The 25,589-nt window shown below is 42.5% G+C and overlaps 2 protein-coding genes across 6 annotated transcripts in view; one reads left to right on the forward strand and one right to left on the reverse strand.

Moving 5' to 3' along the window:
* The window catches only part of LOC129186284 (transcriptional regulator QRICH1-like), a 59,300-nt gene that overhangs the window by 24,608 nt on the left and 9,103 nt on the right, over nt 1–25,589 (forward strand). For 2 of the 5 annotated variants that reach the window (XM_054784374.1, XM_054784379.1), the window contains exons 1-2: nt 22,381–22,852; nt 23,438–23,718. In XM_054784374.1, coding sequence (XP_054640349.1) covers nt 23,449–23,718 — 270 coding nt within the window. In that variant the 5' untranslated portion in view covers nt 22,381–22,852; nt 23,438–23,448. Of the gene's footprint in view, nt 1–21,690; nt 21,875–22,380; nt 22,853–23,437; nt 23,719–25,589 lie in introns of those variants that run through there. The other 3 variants (XM_054784375.1, XM_054784376.1, XM_054784378.1) reach the window with 3 other exon arrangements.
* On the reverse strand, nt 805–9,528 carry LOC129186286 (uncharacterized). The gene is made up of 6 exons (XM_054784384.1): nt 9,207–9,528; nt 8,924–9,043; nt 8,728–8,846; nt 2,829–2,979; nt 1,820–1,941; nt 805–1,750 (listed from the first exon to the last, which is right to left on the reverse strand). The coding sequence occupies exons 1-6, from the start codon at nt 9,403–9,405 to the stop codon at nt 1,037–1,039; spliced, it is 1,425 nt and encodes a 474-aa protein (XP_054640359.1). The 5' UTR covers nt 9,406–9,528; the 3' UTR covers nt 805–1,036.

Below are 25,589 nucleotides of genomic sequence, written 5' to 3' on the forward strand. Positions count from 1 at the left end.
AGCACAGACTTGAGGGGAGAAACACTACTGAATTGAAATAACTCCGAAAAACACGACGGTGATTTTGCTGGCACATCGTGCCTTTGTCGCACATCCTCAGTGAAGGTAAAAGTAACCTTAAAAGTCCCCCCCAGGGTGGGACTTTGTCTTTCCAGGTACATTTTTGCTCAGAACTTTGGTTGTTACTATATGGCATGATTTTTCCCGAAGAGGTTTTCTTTTTTCATGAAAATCAGAACATTTAAATTTCCTGATCTATGACAGAGCCCCAGCCCCCTAAAATATTTTATATGGAAAATAATTCATTTTTTCAGTGAGCTTATTGAATCATATGGGCATTTAGAGGGTTAAACATGTATTTAAATGTTTGGCTTTTACTTTTTTTTTTTAATTAGAACTCATGTTGATTGTTTTTACCTTTTCTTTGCTTAGATCTCTCAAACAAAAATTTTTGAGCAGACTTTTTCCCTCTAGGGACATGTGTGGGAAATTGAAGGGACCCCAGAAGGTTAATTTTAATTGTAAAATATAGAAGCATGTTCTGTGTCAACATCTTTGGTTTTCTGGAATGGATTAATTGGATTCACTTTTTTTTTTTTTTTAATAAATGGGAAAAAATGTATTCAGTGTAGGAGTACATTTCAGTTAGAGTCAGCGCTTCTGGAGCACATTAATGATGCTAACCAAGGCTCCATTGTATTAAAAGTTCACATTTAACTCATAGGCTCAATCACTGGCTTGTATTTGTGTAAATTCTGTCCATTTCAATTATTTATTTTTGTCGAATGGAACTCAAAACCTTACCCACACCTCAATAACACATTCAGACAACTGGAATCAAGAATCGCCTTTTATTTCCCAGGCTTTCCAAGAGTCCATCTTGTTAAGTACAACGCCAAAAAAAATATTTAAAAAAAAAAAAAAAAAAAGTGTCTGGCTGTGACCTTCCTGGGAAGCGTCACTTGTCACCAGCTCCTGCGTGACTTTAGCTGAGAAGGGGATTGCGTGAGCGTGTCACTCAAGCTGTTAGTCTAGTCTATGAGGGATGGTTGGCTGGAGGGTCTGCAAATCCATGAATCTTCTGGAGAGGGGGGTAGTACAGCGGCAGATAAGGCGGCGGGTAGTAAAAGGGCTTGTTTTGTTGGCGAGAGAAATATTTCCCTGGGGGGTACAAAACAGGGATCCGATAAGCCCGGGGGTACACATGTGGTGCCGTCAGTTCCAAGTGGGTCTTCTCAGGATCACTATCCGTTTGAATTTGACCATCTGGCTGCCACAGCTGTTTTGGAAGTGCTTTTTGGTCATGCCGAGTGGGGGCTTCTGTGGTTAGCATAGCCTCTGTCGTAGTGGTGGTGACAGCAGGCGCAGGAGAGGGTGCTGACTGGTAAAGCCAAGGTGCTATATGGAATTGTGGGACATAAGGAAAGCCGTAATGTGGCTGCAAAAAGGCAGGGTGAGCTCCAGGGTTCTTGAGTGGCGCTAGCGTTGCATATCCGGGAAACCAGTAGTGAGGCGACAACTCAGACATCATCGCAGGCACGCCTTGGTGCTGTGTGTTTATCCAGGAATGTGGAGCAGCATGTAATTGAGAGCGTGGTAATGCATGCGAGGGCACCACGGGACTTGACACTAACTGGGGGTCATCACTAGAGGGCGTCTTTGCTGTTGTTGGCCGGTTCTCAGCTAAGGAAGGGCACGAGGCTGACAGCTCAACGTCAGTCAGAAGAAGCGACAGAGAATGCACATCGTCCTGCAAAAGAAAGCCTGGATGAACATGTTTACCTTTTTAGTCTCCATTCAACAAGAGCAGCCTGCTTACCTTAGTCTCTATGCACAAGCCTTTGTGGTAGGGGGCAGTGAGGGACAGTCCTCCAGAGTACACTTCTATGGCCAACCCACAAGTGTTGCACATTGACGACAGGAACCTCCATGTGTCAGACACTGCCGTAGTTCCATTTCAAAACAAGGCTAATTAAGTTGGCAGCCATGTATTTTCCGTTGATAGTGAATCTACACTACAGCACTACGCAAAAGTAAAGTGGTGCCTTGGTTAACGTCAATCTGTTTCAGAAGGTCCGACAAACCAAAAGCAAATTTTCCCATAGAAAATAATGTAAATCCAATTATTCCGTTCCAGACACCCAAAAATGTTAACACAAAACACATTTTATAGACAATTATAGTTTTACATGCAGAAAATGATGCAAAAATAATTACAAATGAATGGACAACTGTACATTTATCACTTTTACTTGGTTTTGAAGTTTTTTTTCCCCAACAAAACTATCAATTAACAAAATAAAAACACATTCTGCTCCAAACCACAATTTGCAAAAATGTTTAAAAAAAAAAATCTAAATATCAAGGTTCTAGAACCAATAAACATGTACACCCTGCCGTTTAATACAGAAAATGGGGAGAAAAAAAAAATGCTGGCGGCAGTGACGTCGCTGAAGTGCGCCAGCAAGGATGCCTTATATCTGGTGACGATTGACTGCGGATGCCGCGAACATTCTACAGTAAGTTTGATTGTTTTGTTGGAACCAGAACTGAGTGTCATGGATGTAAAATGAGGCAGGCAGAAACAGAGTGTCACCCTCAACTGTGTTTGCAAGATTTCATCTTGTCCGCGTGATCCAAGATGGCGGCGTAAACAAACCAGATGGTATTTTGGACACTAAACAAGCGGTTGTTAACCAAAAAAACCCCGCTAACTGGGGCAGACATTAACCGAGGTACCACTGTATGTCCAAGTTTCATTTTAGTACCGTCACCTGACAAGAGGGGTAGCACTCACTTTTGTGAAGTACTGTACATTGTGTTACTACCTTTCACTTTGACCTCATTTTCTGTAACGCCACCAATCCTGACCACCATTCTGGCAGGGAAACAGGAAACGGAGGGTGGCCTTGACACGGCAGGGCATGACATGGTCATTGGGGCCCCCCACAGTCGAAGCGGCAGTACATAGTCACCACCCTGTAGTATATAAAAAGCAAACATTTATCAGTACAAGTATGCAGAGGGAAGGATTGATAAGGGAAAGGGCCACTTTGGGTTAAAAATGTATACATATACAGGTGGTCATCAAACAGAACCACATTAAAACCACCACATCACAAATCCACTACTACATGGGCGATAACCAAGCGCTAAACATAACACGTAACTTAACTTATTTATACACTGCTCAAAAAAAATGAGGAACACTTCGAAAACACATCAGATCTAAACTGGGGGAAAAATTATCTTGAATATCTTTCCCGATAATAAGTGGGTGATGTATTAGTAACAAAATGATGCCACATCATTTGATAGAAATGAAAATGATCACCCTATAGGAGGGGGGAAATCAAAGACACCCCAAAAATGAAAGTGAAAAAACGCTGCAGCACACTGGTCCATTTGGCTAAAATGTCATTGTAGCAACTCAAAATGATTCTCAGTAGTTTGTGTGGCCCCCACGTGCTTGTACGCATGCCTGGCAACGTCGGGGCATGCTCCTAATGAGACTACGGATGCTGTCCTGGGGGATCTCCTCCCAGATCTGGACCAGGGCATCACTGCGGTACCTGGACGCATGGAGGAGATTCCAGGAGACAGGTAGTTACTCCAGGAGAGCTGGACACGGCCATAGAAGGCCCTTCAACCCTCAGCAGGATTGGTCTCGGCTCCTTTGTGCAAGGAAGAACAGCATGAGCACTGCCAGAGCCCTACAAAATGACCTCCAGCAGGCCACTGGTGTGAATGTTTGACCAAACAATCAGAAACAGGCTCCATGAGGGTGGCCTGAGGGCCCGACGTCCTGTAGTGGGCCCTGTGCTCACTGCCCAGCACCGTAGGGCTCGATTGGCATTTGCCATAGACCACCAGAATTGGCAACTACACCACTGGTGCCCTGTGCTCTTCCCTGATGAGAGCAAGTTCAACCTGAGCACATGCGACAGACGTGAAAGGGTCTGGAGATGCCGTGGAGAACGTTATGCTGCCTGCAACATCATTCAGCATGACCGGTTTGGTGGTGGGTCAGTGATGGTCTGGGGAGGCATATCCCTGGAAGGACGCACAGACCTCTACAGGTTAGATAACGGCACCCTGACTGCTATTAGGTATCTGGATGAAATCCTTGGACCCATTGTCAGAACCTACGCTGGTGCAGTGGGACCTGGGTTCCTCCTGGTCCACAACAATGCCCGACCTCATGTGGCTAATGTATGCAGGTAGTTCCTGGAGGATGAAGGAATTGATACCATTGACTGGCCCCCACGTTCACCTGACCTAAACCCAATAGAACACATTTGGGACATTATGTTTAGGTCCATCCGGCGCCGCCAGGTTGCTCCTCAGACTGTCCAGGAGCTCATGGATGCCCTGGTCCAGATCTGGGGAGATCCCCCAAGACAGCATCCGTAGTCTCATTAGGAGCATGCCCCGACGTTGTCAGGCATGCGTACAAGCACGTGGGGGCCACACAAACTACTGAGAATCATTTTGAGTTGCTACAATGACATTTTAGCTAAATGGACCAGTCTGCTGCATCATTTTTTCACTTTCATTTTTGGGGTGTCTTTGATTTCCCCCCTCTATAGGGTGATCATTTTCATTTCTATCAAATTATGTGGCATCATTTTGTTACTAATACATCACCAACTTATTATCAGGAAAGATATTCAAGATCATTTTTCCCCCAGTTTAGATCTGATGTGTTTTTGAAGTGTTCCTCTAATTTTTTTGAGCAGTATATTTGCCTACAAGGCATGCTGGGTAGTCCAGTAGCAACAACAATAGGAGCTATGAACAATAAAAGTTTTGTAACATTCCTCCTTGTTTACTTCCTTGACGACCTCAATATATTTTGCAAATCAAGCAAAAAAAAAAAAAAATCAAGCAAAAATGCGACAAACACTGCAAAATGTTGGGAGAGAGTGCCACAAGTTACCCAGCATGCCTTGCAGCAGGAATATGAGTGTAATTTTGGTCCGGTATTGTACATAGATATTTGTATGCCCACATGGTGCAGTAGGTACGGTACGTTGCGAGTCACATGTGTGTTGACATGTGTTTTGATCGTCTTTTTGTACAAGCTACAGATTGCATCTGACCATTTCCTGTACGACTCAAGCGTGCCACAATAGCACTACAAGTCATGTTGCCCGATACAGCTTTGATGTTGAAGGTTTAAAAGAGGGGGGAAAAAAAAGAATTTGAAAATGCCTGGTGGGCCAGATTAAGACACTCCGCAACCCTAATGTGGCCAGCGGGCCGCTGTCTGCCAACGCCTACTATAGATATATGATGAATTGAGCACTCATTGAAGAATGTCTTGTATACCAGGGGTTTCCAACCAATAGGCCGCCATCTACTGGCCTGGCATGCATAATACAGGATGCTCTCTACCTTCTGCACATAAAGTATAATAATAAACAATCACTTCTATGCAGTTTTCTTGACCAAATCATTCACTTTCACATTTTGTGATTTCACTTCCTGTGTGGATGGAACGAAAGGAGCTCAGCATCAATGTAAAAAACGTTTGAATTATTTTGCCACTTTTCCTGCCTGCAGATATTTCAAGTCCGGATAATCGAGACAAACCAACGTCTGATCGTCAACGGTGTTGATTACCAATATTCGTAATGTCTAGAACAAAGGACTTCTGCTTCGGTTTCTGGCGCCGCACCTACAGAGGAGGAGGACGTGGAAGGAAGCCAGGAACACTACGGGAGATAATTGATGTTGAATGACATAAGGAACACTCTAAACAGCAAAATAGATTAACAGCGTGAAATCCCTAATGAAGCACATTTAGGATTTGAAGAATGAAAACGCATCACTTTGGAAACAAACGGATGGGTTGGAAGGAAAAGTGGATGCTTTAAAGAAGCAAAGTGAGGAAAAGGGTCGCATTATAAATCACAAATGACGTACGCAGTGGATGATGGAGCAGTCGATGATTGTGACTGGGCTTCACTTAACACTCGGGTCTTATGCGAGTGCAGCTGACAACAGCGGACAAGATGTTGCTCCAACAGAGCAACAGGAGGGCCAAAGTGGGTGGATGTGGGTGTCAGCAACATGGATACATGCATCCCAATGGGAGTATACTACGAAAGTGGTTCAGCAAAACCAGGCTTTGGGCTCAAGACGCAGCTCAACAAAACCTAAACTCCCCAAACAGAATTAAACAGCACCGTGACGGTGGTCATCAACCTAGTTTATCAAGTCCGCTTCTCAGCTTTGTGCTCAGTTCGCATTCACATAAAAAAGGGGTTTGACGTAAGTCTCTCAATAACAAGTTCGCCTGAACGCCTCACGGCGCACTTGTGAACGGAGCAGAAAGGAGACAGCACGCGATGTTGTTCATTGCTGTGTGCATCATATGCACAAGTAAGTAAGTTTGATGATTATATTGTGCATTAATGGTGTTTCATCTCAAAGATTTTATTTATATTGGTGTTCCAAACCCCGCACGGCGCAGCGGTGACAACTTGTCACTCTATAAATGGGGCTTTATCGTTGGTTGTATGTATTTTTGTACTCCAGATACTGCTTTATCATGATTGTTAAACTTTCCCCTTCAATTTGGTAATAAATTATGCAGATTTAAACAAATGCTATAGTCAGTGGACAAAAACAAGTTTAAGCCATTCAAACGGAATAATGCCAACATCAAACTGGAATAAAAGATATGTAGGATGATTACTTCTCTTTATCAGTGCTCATGTGACACTTTATCAAAATGTAACCATGCAAAACATATTTTGACCCAGAATTACTTTAAAATTAATTAACCAACCAATCATGTTCAATATTTGTAAAATGTTGTGAAAATGTGACCATGCAAAATACAGAATTTTGACCCGAAATTGCTATAAAATTAATACTAATTAAATTGTGTTCAATATGTCCAGTTAATATGAAAAGATGCGTTTAAGTGTGCAGGAGTTAGGGGGTACATGGCTTCAAGCCAAATGTCTGAAGGGGTACACCACTGTAAAAACTTTGGGAACCACTGCCCTATACGCAAAACACAAATCAGTTAATTCATGGCCATATCAAAGTGAAATAATTAATTACTCATTATCTGTGACAAAAAAAGTACTAGGTCGACTGGTGAGTTGGCTCAGTGTGGTCATGAGCTATGCTGTACCTCAGTAACCACTAGGTGGCAGCGTTGATGTGTTTTGTGACAACTTTTTCCTTTTTGTTGAAATAAGTGCGCCTATCTAGCGTATTCCCTCGGCTGAAAATCTCTCTCGCTTATAGATGGATCATTTCATCAGGGAATGCTAGCGGAAGCCACTCCCGTCGCAGTGCTGCTTGAGTGATTCTTGCTCCCAGGTTCTCAATAAAATGGTGGCACCACCTCCAAATGAGTTTAGCAGTGGCGCTTTCATAGCAGATTTTAAGCAGATAAACAAGGTAGCATTGCTGAGGCAGAGACGTACGATGAAAGAAACAAACATCAATGAGCACCTGACAAAAAACTCAATGCTGACATCGCCAAGAAGGCGCGCAACTTAAGGAAGCAGGGGAAAATTCAAGACACTTTGAGCGCCAACTACTAAATCTACATCAAGTTAAATGGAAGACCGGAGGACGCCAAAGGATTTGTTGTCAGAGACATCAAAGAACCGGATATTGTTCGGTAGTGAATTCACGTTTTCCATGATAATGGAAGGTACTGAAGCCTTTAATCTCCCTTTCTTAGCGAGCCGCACGGTTTTCATCTTAGCCCCGGCTCTGCTGCCTGGGTACGGCTTCTCTCAACAGGTAAACAGGGAATCACACCGATGTGGGACCTCGCTCTTAGAGCATGTTAAAAAAAAAAAAGATAGATTACTTAATAGCGTAGCGCTGTCACAAATAGCGCGTGAACGGCGGTAAGCAATGCATTAAACACATTACTTTTTTAGCTCCATTAACGCATCCGCCTTATGGCAAGCCACATCTTACTGTTATGACCACAGACGGCAGCACAGTAGTTCCCCACAGACTCTGACGATCTTTTATAGCTTTAATCTAACATGAACACATCAACAGCGGTGCAATTCCAACAACATTGTATGCATTTCCGACTCACAAACGCATCTTTTGTGCCTTCGTCGTCGGAACAACACTTGCTCATTGTCACTACACGACCGGTAGATGCATTCAGTGACACCGCGAACATCACAAGAACGTCTTTATTATGAGTCTAAATAAAACAGAAAGACAAAGAAAAACAATAAGTGGATATTTTTATCCCTCCCTTTGTAACTCTAAATGCGGAAGTACAATTTGCTGCATTTAAGTATGCTCGGAAATTCCAGTAAATATATTAAAAATGTAAAGTGAACTTACATGACGTGGTGTGTCCGAACGCAACCCCTCATTTCTAATAACAACACGGTTAGTGTGATTCAAATGTTCTACTACTATTAAAGAAAGTAGTGTTAGGTAAATACATTTCTAAAAAGGCATGTGGTATCTTTTAGCTTGATTAAAATTTTCAGTTCATTTGGTGCTGTTAATACAGGCAAATATATAATCTATACATAGAGGGAGTATATCAAATGTCACACATATCGTATCGGTTGGTATCAGAATCGGAAATTGAGAGTTGGACAATATCGGCATATCGGATATTGGCAAAAAGCAAATATTGGACATCTGAAACGGACATACCATACCATACGTTCTCTAAAGCTGTGGACCAAATTTATCCTAAGACAAGGAAAGGCTTACCTGTCTGGTGACATAGCATCCCTGGTAAGGAGCATCCAAGAGCACATCTCTGCGGGACCTCCTCAAGGAGAATCCACATCCAGAGGCCATTTTAGACACTGGGATGAGAGTTCCCTCACCTGTTTCCCCAAAAGAGTAAAAGAGATGATGAGGCTGATTTGGTGCTGCATTGCACACGTCTTATGCGGGAACCTACCGCTGTCCACAAGAAAATGAGGCACTCTGGCCTGTGTGACCCTCAGAGTCATGGCGTTGTCACGACATTGCACTGAGGGATCCATGCGTTTGAGTTTGGCATCCAGTACGCCGCTCGACACTGCAAGCGAGCACAGCCATGCTAATGATAATTGGCAACGTAGAGTAGATTCAATCAACACGGATGGCACTCATTAGAAGCGCAAATTAAGCTATGTGATGATGATCTACAACAACACTACTTCACACCACAAATAAAGTACGGGATGTTCAGTACGACTCACCAGCAGCGGGCTTTGCTTCAGTCGCTTTATCTAAAGCGAGATCAAGCAAGCCGGGCCGTGCGGGTCCCTGCTGAGGCAAAACATTGCTGAAGTGAAGTCGTCCTTTTTGGCCCACGTGAGGAGAAGATTTTGGCTCAACAGTTTCTCCATGGCACATCAGAATCAGGAGGAAACACAACGCAGGTGCTTGCTGATACATCACGCCTGATTTGACTCTTTTTGTTTTGTTAGCACTGGGCAAATGTGCCAAGGCTGCAGCTTACATATAGCTGCCATTGCTGCCTAATTGGCTGGCCAATCACACACCTGGTGGAGGTGTTGCTCACTCACTCATGCCAGACAGGGGATTTTTATATATTACTTTTGCCTTTTTTCCTTCATGCAACTCGATCCATACCGATTGTACAGCCGTGTGTGCACAGGAAGTCACTAAATCAAATAAAATAAACAAAATAAAACCAAATAAATACATTTTTTAGACCCGTATGAAGTCATAAAGTAAAACAAAAAACACTGCTGCAACTAAATTGTGCATTCAATTAAAATGTTTAACAATACTAATATGTGTAATGTTAACAGGATGAGGGACTTCATATAGTCCATTTTATTGAAAGCATCACATTCAGTTTGCTTTCACTGCACATGGACTGTTTTTTTTTTTAAATAATAGCTACATATAATATTCTTTTTAGCAGTTTTATTCATGACTTTATGGCTTTAATCTACACCCATTTTACAGCCATGTGTGCACAGGAACTGTAAAATTTGATGAAATACATTAAAATGGTGAACATATATATAAACAAGTACTGTAGTAAAAAAGTAATTTAAAAAAAACCACTGTTGCATATGTAGTTGTTGATGCATTAAATTAAAATGATTTAACTATATTAATTCACAATATGTCATTTTGACACGGTAATCAAATTTAAATGAGAGACTCCTTACAATGCATTTTATTGAAAGCACCACATTCAGTAAAAAAAAAAAAACAACAACAAAAAAAGCAAATCTTACTGCATTAATTCTTATTTGCATCCATTCCTTTCCATTATTTTGCTTCCAGTCATTCTGTTCTTTTTAATTATAGACGAGCTACTTTAAATCCAAATCATTGAACAATACTGACAAGTGTAACTGTTTAGTATATTGCTATCAAATTGAAAGCATGACATGCAGTAAAAAAACACATACACACACTGGATTCATTCTGATTGACCTTCATTTACACTTTTGACACATTAAATTAAAATGACTCGACAATACTTAAAAACTCTTATGTCCCTTTTGCACGGCTTTTGTCACAAGATGAGACAATTTATATCACATTCACAATTTGGATCCAACAATTGGTCTGTCTTACTGTACATACACAAATAACAAGATGGCCATATTACATTTTTTACCTTCAACTCCAACGTATGTAAAGAGTGAATTGCACCCACCATTTACTGGTACAGGTACAGTATTTCATTCTTTCCGCTGTTTTTGACACAGATGGTCATTCAATAGCATGAGAAAGTGCACCCAAAATGTTGACTGGTACTGAATGTCTGTGTCACCAGTTCCCCATACAGCAGGGGTGTCCAAAGTGCGGCCCGGGGGCCATTTACAGCCCGTGACTGCTTTTTTATTGGCCCTCGGCACCTTCTAAAAATACGATTAAACAATAAAATTTAAAAAAAAAAAACAGCAGCAAAAATGGAAAAAGAAGCAGTCATTTTAGAATAAAGACAAAATATTAAGGGAGTAAAGTCATTATATTAACAGAAAAAAAAATAGCAAAAAGTTGAAATATTATAGGAAAAAAATAATAATACGCTTTGTCACCGATAAAATGAATTTATATATTTTATATGTGTAAATATATATATATATATATATTAAATATTTTGTTTGGGTTTTGTTTTTTAAAAAAAAAGTAAAAGCGGCCCCCGCATCTTCTGATTTTTCAGTATGCGATCCTCAGTGGAAATAGTTTGGACACCCCTGCACTAAACTACGTTTTGCTGAGTTAGCTTAACATACACTCCTGATAAAAATTTTAAGACTATTTGAAAAATTGCAAGAATGTACATTTTTCACTGTTGGATCTTAAGGAGGTTCTAAGTAGAGCTTCAAAATGCAAAAAGAAGAAATGGGAGTGGGACAAGAATTGAGCAATTTATTGCAAACAAGCATCAAAGTGAAATGGGCTGTTCATCAGCTGATGAAAAGTTTAAGACCACAGCCTGTAAGACACACACATGGCAAAAATGTGGATTGAATGTGATTTAGTGTCAGGTATTCACACTGTCATGATCTCTTGATGGCAAAGGCAGAAAAGCTTCCTCTCGTCGAATGTGGTGGGATTGTTGAGCTGCATAAGCAAGGCCTCTTCCAGCGCACCATTGCTGCTGAGGTTGGACGCAGTAATACGAGGGTTATGGAACAAAAACGTCAAGTGGTAGCCCCCAAAAAATGTCACCGGCCCTGACCTGGAGGATCCCATTGGCTGTCCATGCACGGGACCATGCTCGGCCCAAATGAAGGTTGTTACTGGTGCCGAGTGCAGTCCAATAACCATCAGACAGCATCTGCCAGAGAAAAAAAAATCTTCAAAGGCCTCATCTTCAAAGCCACAAAATTGCCCGTTTGGAATTTGCAGGAGAGCACCAAACATGGGACATTGAAAGGTGGAAGAAAGATGGTGGCTGATGGCTTCCGACGTTACCGGCATGACAAGCAGATTCCACCTGAGATGTTTTCCACACGGCACAGTGGAGGGGGCGCCATCACGATCCTTCAATGGAACAATGGAGCTTCAGGTTGTGCAGGGGCGTCAAACGGCAACCGGGTATGTGGAGATGTTGCAGGGGGCATCCCTCATGACTGAAGGCCCTCATCTGTGTGGTAATGACTGGCTTTTTCAACAGGGCAACGCTGCACTACACAAAAGCTCACTCTTTTGGACCATCCTGCGTGTTCCCCTGATCTATATCCAACTGAGAACATTTGGGGATGGATGGCAAGGGAAGTTTACAAAAATGGACACCAGTTCCAGACAGTGGATGCCCTCCGTGAAGCCATCTTCACCACCTGGAGCAACATTCCCACTTGTCTCTGGACACACTGGCATCAAGCATGCCCAAACCCATTTTTGAAGCTCTACTTAGAACCTTTTTAAGATCCAACAGTGCAAAATGTATATTCTTGCAATTTTTCAACTGCTCTTAACATTTTGATCAGGAGTGTATGTTCACCTATTGGTTTTAGCATCTTTCATGCACAAAACGTATCAAAGTTGCTCCCTTGCATTCTTGAATTGTTCTGTATGAAAAACATAAGCAAGTCAGCTGAAGTTTGTTGCAAAGGTGACGGAGTCAATCATGCTGAGCTAATTGATAATAATCTAAGATGTTATGTCTTAAAAGTTGGTGACGTCTTCATCTGACCAATCATTCTGGTGTGATGGCGTTGATAACCTTGAGCTAAGCTCCTCTTCCCGATGCCGTTTTGGAGACTGCCCATTGCAACTGTGATCAGTGAGCGACTGTGACGGCTCCCTGGCTTGGAAGTGGTCCAAAGATGCCGGGATGGATTCTGTGTCCATCATCCAGCTGTAGCCAACATAAGCCGGAGGGAACGCCGCCGTGCCGTTCTCTCCATCAGAGTGCGTCCAAGAGGGAGGAGGTGGTGTGAACAGACTCCCGGCCAGGAGCTGTCCGTGATGAAGAGCACAGTCGATGCTGCGCCTCAAGTCAACGGGAGATGGCGGCCTCATGTCAAACTCGATAAGCGAGAGGATACATTCGCGCTCACCCACTTTTTGCCACAGGAGTGCGGCCTGAGGGTCACAGTTGCTGATGCCGGAGGGCTCGTGTTTGTATTCTGATACAATGACAGATGGTGGGTCACTACTATATGGACACATTATGTTGTTGGTGAAACTCGCTCGACAGAAGTTATTCTTTGCCAAGTTATTTGGCATCAGCTCTTTCCATTTCTTCTCACGCCGCTTGATCTGCCCTCGATGGACACAGGCTAAGACCCTGTCCCACACGCTTGTTTTCTTGGACGTCTTGCGCCCGCCACGCCTCCTAGAGGGCATCCAGAAGATCCAGGAGCCCAAAACAAGCAAGGAGAACCCCCAAGCTAACTCGAGGATCCGGGCCCAGAACTGACAGAGCCACCAGCCCCAACCGAAGCGCCTCCAGTTCCCCATCAGCCCGTAGAGCCAGAGGAGACTGCACATCTGAAGGCTGCAGCAGACAATGCCCGTGCAGGCGCACACGGCTGTGACTCGCTTTGAGCACATCTCGATCCTCTGTGAAGGAACCACCTGAGGAAGCGATGACCTGAGGAACATATTTACACGGGAAAGGGACTTGGTGAGGATTTCCATGCAGAACGGGAGGCCCCAACAAAGGGACAGAGTCTGCAGGAAAAGAGGGAGGAGTGGCAATAAATCTGTGAAAAGTACGTCTGCTGCTGAGAGAACCGTGCAGTGTGAGACAAGCAGCCCTGCAACCACCTGAGGCTGCTGAAGCATGACTGGGAAAAGGAACAATTTGAACCTCCTGGGTGTGACAAGCGTGAGGGTGACCTGAACCCACAGGAGCAGCTGCATGGGGACATTCTGCAGCGCCGCCAGGGCAGCGTGAGACACGATCTGACGGGTGCCGTAAGGATCCAGCAGCAGGTGGATGGCCCGCAGAGCACCGCTCACAATCAGGACGCTGTTAGCCAGCATCAGAGCGCCGCAGTGAGGGTAAGGGAGAGTGGAGGCACCGGCCAGTCCTAAAACGGCCAGGGACGCCATCAGAATGAAGAGGCCGGCCGAGCCGAAGACGTGGATTTCCCAGGCGAACGCCAGCGTGCGCCTCATGTCGTCCCACAGCAGGTTGGTGCCGTTGTAGTTGGTGAGAAGGACACAAGGTCTTTGGACGCATGGTCGTGCAGATCTTGACAGGTTGTCTTTTGTCGCTGAGGAAAATACACGAGTTCGGACAGGGTGGCCCCGACCTAAAAGGAGATACAGTACAGTTTCTATTGAATGACACATTTTCTCTTTCATTTATAACGTCTGCCGTTTATTAAAACAGGAGTGTCCAAACTTTTTCCACAACAACAAACAGAGATGCATTTCATTGATGGCATTTTGAGTGCAGAGAGATACTGTGACGCAACCCTGAGGCCCATTGTTGTGCCGTTCATCCACGACCGTCACCTCATGTTGCAGTATGATAATGCACGGCCCCACGTTGCGAGGATCTGTACACAATTCCTGGAAACTGAAAATATCCGAGTTCTTGCATGACCTGCATGTCACCCATGGAGCATGTTTGGGATGCTCTCGCTGTTTTGTGGTAGACTATGGTTTGTTATTAGTCAAAACATATTGAAATGCAAGTGATATGTAGTATTCTGGCCACTGGGCAGCAGTAATGTTACATGGATGAGGCATCCATCCTTACTGCATTACCCTGCGTTGCACTCAATGTAGCCAGCTGTGGATGCAGAGTGAAAAAAGGTTCTCCCATTCCATGTGGAAGTGGTAAGTTTGTAGCTTCTTACTTTGTCCTTCTTCATTACTCCGTTTGAAACCCTTTCTTAAGTTTAGAAGAAATAAATTTGAGGCTAACTGGTTAGCCTAGCTTTCCGTCAAGAGTCCCTGTAGCACAATCGTGCAATCCGTTGGAGTAGAATAGAAGCGGAGTCGTGACAATAGGGGTGTTATTTCATGTCTACAGGGCTCTAATAATGTTAAAAACCATATTTAGCAAGTCATAAACAGGTTTTCTATACTCTGACTATGAAAATAGTCCCTTTATTAACATTGAATCCGCTTTTGCGGAAATTCATTTATCGCGGTCAGATTTGAAGAGCTGAAGTTTGGAAGACCTGATTTCGAATCTCCGTTGAGCATCTATGTATGGAGTTTGCGTGGGTTTTCTCCGGTTACTCCGGTTTCCTCCTACATTCCAAAAACATGCATGTTAGGTTAATTGGCGACTCTAAAATTGTCCATAGGTATGAATGTGAGTGTGAATGGTTGTTTGTCTATATGTGCCCTGTGATTGGCTGGCGACCAGTCCAGGGTGTACTCCGCCTTTCGCCCGAAGTCAGGTGGGATAGGCTCCAGCATACCCGCGACCCAAGTGAGGACAAGCGGCATAGAAAATGGATGGATGGAAGTGTGACAAGATTTAGTCACATAAAAAGAGTGCTGACTAAGCATAATGTTTGTTTGTTTGTTATTAAACATGTTATTAAACGTTAATAGGTGCAACTAAGGATTATTTTCATAACCGATTAATGGAATTAATCAATTAATTAATTAATGGACTAATTGGCTAGTCTATAGAGGGACCAAATTAATATGAAGCAAACACCTACAATTAGTGGTTGGGTCCGCAAAATATCAGAAAACAGGCAAAAATCACTGTTTTCCAAAGTCAAAGCTGATATGTGTGAATATCTTGTTTTGGCTAAAACACAAAAGGAAATTTTTAAAAATTCACATTTGAGAGGCTGAAATCAGAGAATATTTACTTTTTTAAATCAAAAAACAATTAATCCATCACCAAAATAGTTGTCCTTTAACAGGGCAATCAATTAACCATCGATTAATCGATTAATTGTTGCAGCTCTAATATATAATACTTTGAATGGGGACACATTTAGCTCAGCACATTCACTGAAAATCTCAAGTATTTTCAAATCATCAGACTAAAGTCCGAGTCATGTCCCGAGTCACTGATGACAAAGCTCAAGTCAAATTAGCAATTCTTTGATGATATTGTCAAGTCGAATCCAAAGTCATCAAAATTGGGACTCGCGTCTGACTCGAGTCCACATCTCTGGTTTTCAGACCCCTCCCGGTCTATACAGTTCAACTGCACATTTTGGAGTGGCCTTTTATTGTGGCCAACCTAAGGCACACCGGTGCAATAAACATGCTGTCTAATCTGCATCTTGGTATGCCACACCTGTGGGGTGGATGAATCACGAATGCTGAGATTGTAAAAAACAAGCTGTGGGCCTAAAATGGCCCCCGGGTCGCAGTTTGGACACCCGTGCTCTATGGGAAATTGGTAGCACATACTGTACGTACAGTACCAGTCAAACGTTTGGACACATATAGTATGACAACGTGCATCCAAGCTTTGTGTTGGATGCACGTTGTTATGCTATTGAATCATCCATAACATATTCTGCAAAAAAGAGGTCCATGCTGTACTTTGGACTCCCTCCCCCAGTCATAAGGATGGGCATAATTATTGATGAACGATTAAAAATGTGTGTGATCGTGTTGATTGTTTCCTGAAGCAATCAAAATGGATTGCAGTACTTGGCGCTGGTGATGACAAACTAGTTTGCTGTCTAAAGAAACACAATCTGGAAAATTGGAGTGCAGAACATTCAGAGAGAGATTCTCTGATTCTATTAAAACTAATTTGAAAACAACAATGAATTTTTAACTAATCTATCGATAATTTTAGGGTTTTTTGGTTACATTTTCCACAAATAGTGCACAATTTGTGCAGTTGCGCCTGTGTTTTTTTTCCATTGCCTTAAGCCTAGGTCACTATGGCCTTTTTCGGCCGGTCTACGTGCAAACAAACGCAAGAAACGCACGGTGTGACGTTCTGATTTTTCGAGCCGTAGACTGGCCGCAAACTGGCCACAGAGGTTTTCTGTCAAACTCTACGGGCGTTTACGTTTTTTTCAGGTTGGAAGACAAACTTACGCACTTCGTACGTCTTTGTGGGTCGTCCGTACGGCCAACGTGTGTCTTTTGTGCGTTTTGCTGGTGTCAGGTTTGGGCAAAATGTCAATTCTTTTGCACGTCGCACTTGCGGACTCTTATGTGTGTCATGCGCCACATGTGCACCCCACATATGTAATTAGTGCAGCCAACGCACATTCAGATATTTCGTGCGTCCTCCATGCGTGTTGAGATCTTACTTCTTCATGGTCACCACAGTTACGGTACTTTCGCCACGAACAAAAACAAAAACGCAGCGTTTGGGGAAAGCCAAAAATCGCACGGCCAAAAAATTGTACGTCCAGTTGTGACCGAGGCTTTAAATAATTAAGATAGGCTTTTTTAAGACAATGAACCATATTTTGTAAGTAAACCTATATCTTAAATGAGCTAAAATTATAATTAAACATTTGAAAAACAACAAAGAATAATTAAATATCATTTAGCATTTATATTGTACTACTATATCATTATTCTGAAGATAATAATTCATGTCAAAATAAATATTAAATTAGATACAATTATATCAAAAATTAAAAAACAACAACTATATAATTCATAATAATACAGTCGTCCCTCATTTATTAGGGTTAATTGGTTCCAGACTCGACCTCTTTGAATTAATTTCCACGATACAGGATTCCATGCTAATAAATGGAATATTTTTGTAGTTAGAGCATAGAAAACCAATTTATGGCTTTCTAAATACGGTTTTTAACATGATTAGAGCCCTGTAGACATGAAATAACACCCCTATAGCCACCTTTACATTCCTATTATTCAGTGTTTACACCACAATGCAACTCTTATGCTGCAGGGACTCGAGACGGCCGCTAGCAAGCGAGGTAGCAAGCTAACCATTTTGCCCCAAATTTATTTCTTCGAAACTTCAGAAGCCAAAAGCGTACCACTTCCACACGGGATGGGAGGAGAACTTCTTTTCACTCTATCATGGGGGACATGCCATGACTGACTTCATGACTTTATGCAGTGTTAAGGTAATGTAGTGTAAGGTAATGTCTCAATGTTTTGTGGCACAACTGCCACCTAGTGACCAGAATACGACATATCACTTGTATTTACATATATCTTGATGAGTAATAGATCACAGTCTACCACGCAACAGCCATTATTTATTGATTAATTTCTGAAATACTGAAAAACTATAATAATGCAATTACATTATCAAATATATATATATATAGATTTTTGTTTTTAATTCAAAGGTTACTGATGTTATGAGCTCAAAATGAGGCAATGTTTTGCCAATTCTTTCAACTGTCATGTTGCTGTTGCCATTTCCCACTGCTGAGCGATAGTGATGACGCTAACAATACCGCGACACATATTGACATAAAAGGACCCATTTTTCATAAAAAAAACCTCCATGGCTGTCAGGTTTTATGTCAAGCACGTATATCGACCTCAAATTAGTAATAAGAACAACACGGTGGACCAGGACTTGATGACATAGATGGTTTGTCGACATAAACTGTCCGACTTAAGCGGGTTCCGCTGTATTAGCGTGTGTGCGTGTGTGCAAAGATAAATAGAAAAAAAACAATATTTATGTCGCACATACCAGTTAGGGCGCTGTTATCAACACTTGCAGTTTTGAGGCGCCCGTCCTGTGCCTTTACACTTGACCCACTTGACCGAGTGTGCATTGTAGCTGAAGTATTAGCGTCTGCAGCTCCAGAGGCTCCAGGCCCCGTTAAGTGAGGCAGTGGAACGGCGGTGGATCCAGTTGGGGTCAACCCCAACCCTGCTGGGTTTGCCGCTTGCTCATCTGGAACGGGGTGGCTTGTTCCACCCAGTCTGTGTGCACTGCTGTGTTCTGCATGGAGGATTGCTTCACTCAGTGGATGGACTTCTGTTTCTGGGTTTTGCTTGCTTCCAACCAAAGGGTAGCGGCCGTGTGAATCTGAAAAGCTGCCAAGCGAAGGCAGACAGACAGTCAGGGTAATGAGGAGCATGGCGGAACACCCCATTTTGGCCAGTGGAATCCAAATCCTGTGGAATAAAGCAGAATTACAACTTCATACGTACGTGACAACATAGGTCAACAATCAATGGTAGACAATGAATAGGATACCTGTGACTCCTTATGCCTTCATGGATGCATCATGTAAAACAGGTCCACAGCCGCCTGCTGCTGCCCTCTGATGACGTTCATCACGGACCATCACGCCTTCAAGCTGGCGTCTTTATTCTTATTACTGCACCGGCTGCTGACTTGGCAGCCTCCCATCACCATGCCGCCTGCAATCTACACAAACTCGGGACCTGATTACAGGTGGCATGAACGCATGGGCATATTCTCAAAGATCCCCTATTCGAAAGATAAACAAGTAAAAAAAAATTGAAAAAATAGTGACGTTTTGATTGTTGCCGTTTTAATTGTCACCTGCCGCTGTCTACAGCAGTTACGTTCAGGTAAATCCCTCTCAAAAGGATTACATTAATGTTCTTACGGAAGCACAAAGTCACATGAAGCACAGCCAACTACACACGAGCCCAGCAGTGTGAACGCTTTATAATGCCACTTTACATTGCATATGTAATCTGTGGGTGTAATGTAGGTCGTATGCCAAATGCAACGCTACAGTGCAGAGGAAATATGCAATAATAACTATGGCTGTCAATCCATTCAAATATTTCATTGCGATTAATTGCATTTTGTCCATAATAAACTCTGAATTAATTGCAGATAGAAGTAAGTGTTTATCTATAATAAGTAGGGACGTAAATATCTTTGTGGTAAACGATTCGATACGCAACTACAATGATAGCTACATCAAATTTCATGTAGAGGGAAATATGGGCCATTATTTTACTCAAAAAATAATATACCGTTAGAAATCCCCCAGTTTTTGCATTCTTAATGCGAGCGCCGTTTTGTGCCACTCTGTTTGATGGTTCACGAACGCACCTTCTAACTTTGTCCCACGCTGTACAGATAGACTACTATACTGTATTTAAACCTTTTTCTTTCACCTCATATTTGGTCGCAGATGCTGATACCATGTGGGAATGCATAAAGGTAATGCATTAATGACCGTTAATGAGTGCTAATGTGTATATTTGTGTGGTGCACCACTTTGAAAAAAACTCCAGGCTAGTACTGGTGGACGGTGGCTCTGTGTTCATTTTGTGCTTTTAATTTGATATTGTTCCTGCCATAATTTTGAACAATACATCATGAATAAGATAAATTAGATCGCTATAATGTACATAGGTTTTGCTGGTGTGCTGAAAATCTTTCCCGGTGACTAGCTGGTGTGCTGCTGATGCTATTTACATCCATTCTCGTCTTCATCTATACCTGTAGTCACATTGACACAAATAGCTGTCCTCGGCTATGCCTGCCGGTAGATAGCAGCTCATAAACCCAAATTTTAGCTTGCATTTCAAAGCAAAAAATCTGCAGAGAGAAAAAAAACACGTTGGTTGGGACACTCGTATGTCAAGATACCACTGTATAAATGACAATAAAAAATACCGGCAGTGCTCCAGTACCTTCTCACTTCTCTCTGGCAGGCGATGTACTCATACAAATAACTTTGGTGTTGATGCAAGAGCCATCTGCCAGGGCTTTGAAGGTAAATTTCAATCAGAATAACCTTTTCTGTGTCCATTTCTGCTCAATATTTGCTCCCACTTGTAGCTCCACGGTCACCATTTCTTCAGATTACGATACAGGCCGACGGTCAAACAGGACGTGCGCACGTTAATGGCACGTCAAAGTTAAAGGAAACTTCCGCGTTAACTTTGACAGCCCTAATAATAATGCGTAGGATTTCCTCATTTATTTAGATCCCCACTAGTGTCCGCTCCAGCGGTTGCTCGTCCTCCTGACTTTTTCCTCTTCATATTTTTACTTGACTTTTGTAAACTTACTGATTTTTCCATGTGTGGTGTTGTTGAGTTTGTTTGTTTTTTTAGTTTTCTTGTTAAATGATATTTTTCAAATGTGCCGAGGGCCGCACTTTGGACACCCCTGATAAAAAAGCATCAAAATAGCGGAGAATATACATCATATAGACATTTATGCTCAAGTAAAATTCTTTAAATCCACAAAATTGGTCCACCCTCGTTAAATACCACGTGTACACTTGACTTGATGTTTTTAGGCAAACGTCAAAAATAATAATACTTGGTAAATCGCTTATAATGGCCATTTTATTGTATTAATTTGACACAAAAAAACATTTAAAAAACCACTGTGTTTTTTAAGAAATTACTTTTAATATCCCTAAATTTTTGTGAGTTGGCATTTGGCTTTATAAGCTCTGCTTCTTCCAACTCCTTTTCAGACATGTCGAAATGTGCAAATGTCCTTCTTATCCATGCTCTAAATGAGACAACATTTTGTGACACCGCCATACCACGTCCTATTTGTCTAATCATGTTATCAATATGACGATGATTAGAGTTATTGTCCCAGAAACCACACAATATTGACAAACAATCATACACATGAGTACACACAGCCAAAGCATCACAAACACTTGCAGAAAAGCAGAAAGCAGAGCATTTAACCCTTGGCTGCCCAGTGCTCCATACATGGAGTCTGTGCACAGTTCCCATCTATCCCGGTCCACCTTAAGAGCAGCGGCGAGGCCCGTGAAGCGGAGCCGGCAGGGGGACGCCCTCGCCCGCACACGCCGGTCTCTTTAAGGGGGACTGGCCCGGTTAGATGCCGTTAAAGGTACACGCCTTCCTCTTCCAGTCAGTCGGGCTGAGCCTCATATCACATGTCACTTTAACAAATACCGAACTTTTTACTACTTATGATGACGGTTCCAGATCAACACTAGGCACACTTTGGCAATGAGAGAGCTATGGATCTAACAGTATGTGGTTGCAGTTTGCAACGGTGTGTAATTCCCCTGCATCAACGCGGATATTCTGCTGGGTACAAACTAGAATTTTTTGTAGCATAAGAGTGATTAGTCGTGAAAATGTGCCTGTTGCTAAATGAATTCCTCTCCGAGAGTGTCAATCAAAACAGAGTGAATGCTGTCTCTCTGAGAGAGACGACACTCTTTAAAAAAGTATATTTTAGAAGTTTTGGGTGAAATATAGCAGACTATAAAAATAACTAACTCCGCAGGCATTTTGGTTTGCAATATTTGAGTTACGTCACGTGAGATGTCGTGAAAATTGTCCATCAAAGTCTTTATTTTCATGCAAATGTTCTTTACTGCACATGACCAAAAAATACCAGTGTGAACGAAGTTTAGTATGTTAATACAATTAGTTAATAACTTAGTTTGATACACACAAGAATCGGATATATCAGCGGTGATTAGTAGTGAAAATGTGTAAATTCGTGTCTGCCAGTGTCAAAAACTATACATTTGAGTCTGAATAGAATATAATCTGCCATGCCACAGCTGCGATTAGGAGTGAAAACGTGTTGTTTTCGTACAGGATTTGCGCTATCAGGAGGACAGCCATTGTTCGCAAACTGCAGGGCTCGGATCGCCTTATGTTGTTTTTTCGGGGCCTTTTCTTCCGTCATTTCATATCATACGGAAGAACACCAACGAATGGCGTTGGATGGATGCATGTGTGTTATAAAATGCACCGCTCCTTGTCGCACTTGTGCTTAAATAAATATGCACTTCGCGGGAGGTGGAGAACTATAGCATGACACCGAAAAAGGCGCCTGGAAAAAAGACGCAGACGTCAGAGAGAGACCTCGCCTGCTAACCAACGCGTGTTGTTAAATTGTTATTGCAAACTATTCGCAGCGTTGTTTTGCGGGCATCCCATATGGACTGTGCGACGGCGTGGGTGGTATGCTGCTGGTAGCTGCTGGACGATCATCGGCTTTTTACTTTTAAACACCGTGCCTTGGCGCAAAGGAAAGGATTTGCTTTTATTTAAGGTAGCATGACAGGATCCACGGCGACCTAGCCTAGCTTGCTAATGTTAGCACGGTAGCTAGCGTCGTGTTGTCTGGTGTCATTGTCTGTCGCGGCGCCACACGGGTATATATTGTGGCGTCGTTAGTCATTTACAGTACACACCAACATGTTGGGTTGCATTAAAACGCATTTATCCACCGAGTTAACCACATACGTCGTCAAAACCCAGTCCGGCTAACAGTGCGAAGCTAGCATGCTAACAATTAGCGTGGCTAATGCATAAACTCCCGTTTGTTTGTTAACACAGGCTAGCGTTTATTTGGTTTCCGTGTTCATTTACACCAAATTATGGCTATAAATTAGTAAATTTAAAAATTTCCTGTCCGTTTCTGTTAAAATGTGGACTAAGTCTTCGTAGAAAGGCAACACGACCACACCAGTTCATACACTGTGCTAACTGTCAATAGCAGTGTTTTTTACTCCTATATCAAGTGCTAATGGTGCTCGATCATTGTACATTGTACATGATCATTGTACACGTCTTTGCTTTGGCCGCACACCTGCACTGCCCGTAACATTGTGTCAACCTTTTGACTGCTTCCCAGGTCCTGCGACAATGAACGAGCAGGAGGCTGGTGTGGTGTCGTTTGACGAATATGTGCGCCAGAAGGCCAGGACTGTACCCCAGCACAGGATGAAGGAGTTCCTGGAGTCCCTCTCCAAGGGCCCCGAGGTGCTGCAGGAGTTCAGTCAGCAGGGAGGAGGGGCCGCCACGACAACCACCACTACCACCACCACAGCCATGGTGTACCAGGAGCAGACCAACAACTGTGTCTACACTGACAGCACTGAGGTGGCAGGCTCCCTTCTGGAGCTGGCTTGTCCGGTAAGAACAACCTGTATTCCATCCATCCACTTTCTATACAGCATGGATGAGCTGGAGACTATCCCAGCTGACTTTGGGGAAAGGTCACCAGTCAGTCCCATGACCAAAAAAACATTGAGTCACGATTTGTCGATCTTATAAAGAAATCACACTTTTGCACACATTTAAGGTAAATGCTTTCCGCTTTCGGCTCTGAGTTCAGTCTGTGAAACCTGGATAATTAGGCCTGTCACGATGAAAAATTTTGCTGGCTGATGATTGTTCTACAAATTATTGGCGATAAACGATATTATCGTCAACATTCTTTTCAGACCATTTTTTTCTTTAATGTAATGACAATATATGGCATGATGATGTGAGTACACCATATCAAAAGCAATAAACTTTAATTTCTCAAGAGTATTTAAAGGGTCCCTTACATGATTTATCAACTTTGCTGAAATACGTTATATATTGATTGTAAATATGTTCTGCATTGTTCGATTTTTGAAAGCGAACGGTAAATTAGCAAAAATTACATTTATAGTTCATGGCGCCAGCCATGACAATCTAGCTCTCGCTGTTCGGTCTCGTTTCTGGAGTACTAGCACTCAGTTACAAAAGCATAGCGGTGTCCGAGACAGAGGATGTTTACATTGATTATAGCAAAGATTTGATGTGTCAGTAGTTTTTGAGTATTCTTCAATCATTGTTTTAAATCGGCGTCTTAATGGCCGTAGGGGTCTTGATAGCCTGATTTCATATTTCATTGCCCCCATTCCCCACGGTAAACATACATATCGCTGTCAAACGATGTTTATATAACATATATAATACTTTACAGCCTTGTCGCTATCATGGAATAGTGTTTAGAAGACATTATGTAAACTCACTTTGTTCTGTGGCAACTTTGACGTCGTTCTTGTCTCTTTTTTTTTACCAGCAGAATAGCATCCTTTTTTCAAAATGCGTTTATACTGTACTTTCAAGCCAAATGCTTCCTGTAAAGGTGTTCTTTCATAGCAGTCATCAGTGAAATGATCACTGCAAAGAACAGAACTTGAGGTGGGCGTCCGTCTGTCTCGTTTTCTGCACTTGCGTCGTCCAGTTTTATCTTTAAAGCTTCCTCTTTTGGAAAAGAAAACAAACGTACAGTATCACTCGGATACTGTGAACATCCAGCAGCAACACAACATTTTGGCATGACTACTATTTTGATGAAAAATATACTGCACCAAGTCGACCAACTACTTTAATAAAATAAACAAAGACCCAAAAAAAACCCCAGTGAAAATAATATGGACTCTATTAACAAAAATTGCGCTTAAATAAAAATCACAACCAAAAACAAGAATAAATAGACCTCCTAGAAGAAAAAAAACCACAATAAAAACAATAAATAAAATGGAGTATGGAGTCTCTGTAAACAATATTGCACTTCAATATATAATGACGTTATGGGGTGATGCCTGCTGTTGCGTGCCGTCATGCGGGACCAAATAATGCCAGGACTACTTCACGGATGCGGGAAGTGGTGGTGACAATGCATACCCATGCGGAAACAATGTGCATCATCACGCACGCTATGGTCGTGCACTAGACAAGGCGTAAATATGTCGTGCGGTAGCATGGTCAGTTCATGGCATTTTCGGTCATGAATTGCGTGCCACCTGTGTAATTTATGCGTAAACAGAATGCAAATAGTGCGCAAAATGAATGCAAACGGCGCTTTACTCCTCACTTGCACCACTCTGCGTGTGCACTCGCCAGCGGCCCCGCCTCCACCCACTGGGACAAAGAGACCGAATGACTGACAGGAGGGTTCACTCACTGCATTCATTCCACTACAGAACCAAAGCGCCCAGGTGTTGAGACAGATTTCACAGAGTGAA

Source organism: Dunckerocampus dactyliophorus, chromosome 8 (genome assembly GCF_027744805.1).
Source record: "Dunckerocampus dactyliophorus isolate RoL2022-P2 chromosome 8, RoL_Ddac_1.1, whole genome shotgun sequence".
In the NCBI taxonomy this organism is placed as follows: domain Eukaryota; kingdom Metazoa; phylum Chordata; class Actinopteri; order Syngnathiformes; family Syngnathidae; genus Dunckerocampus; species Dunckerocampus dactyliophorus.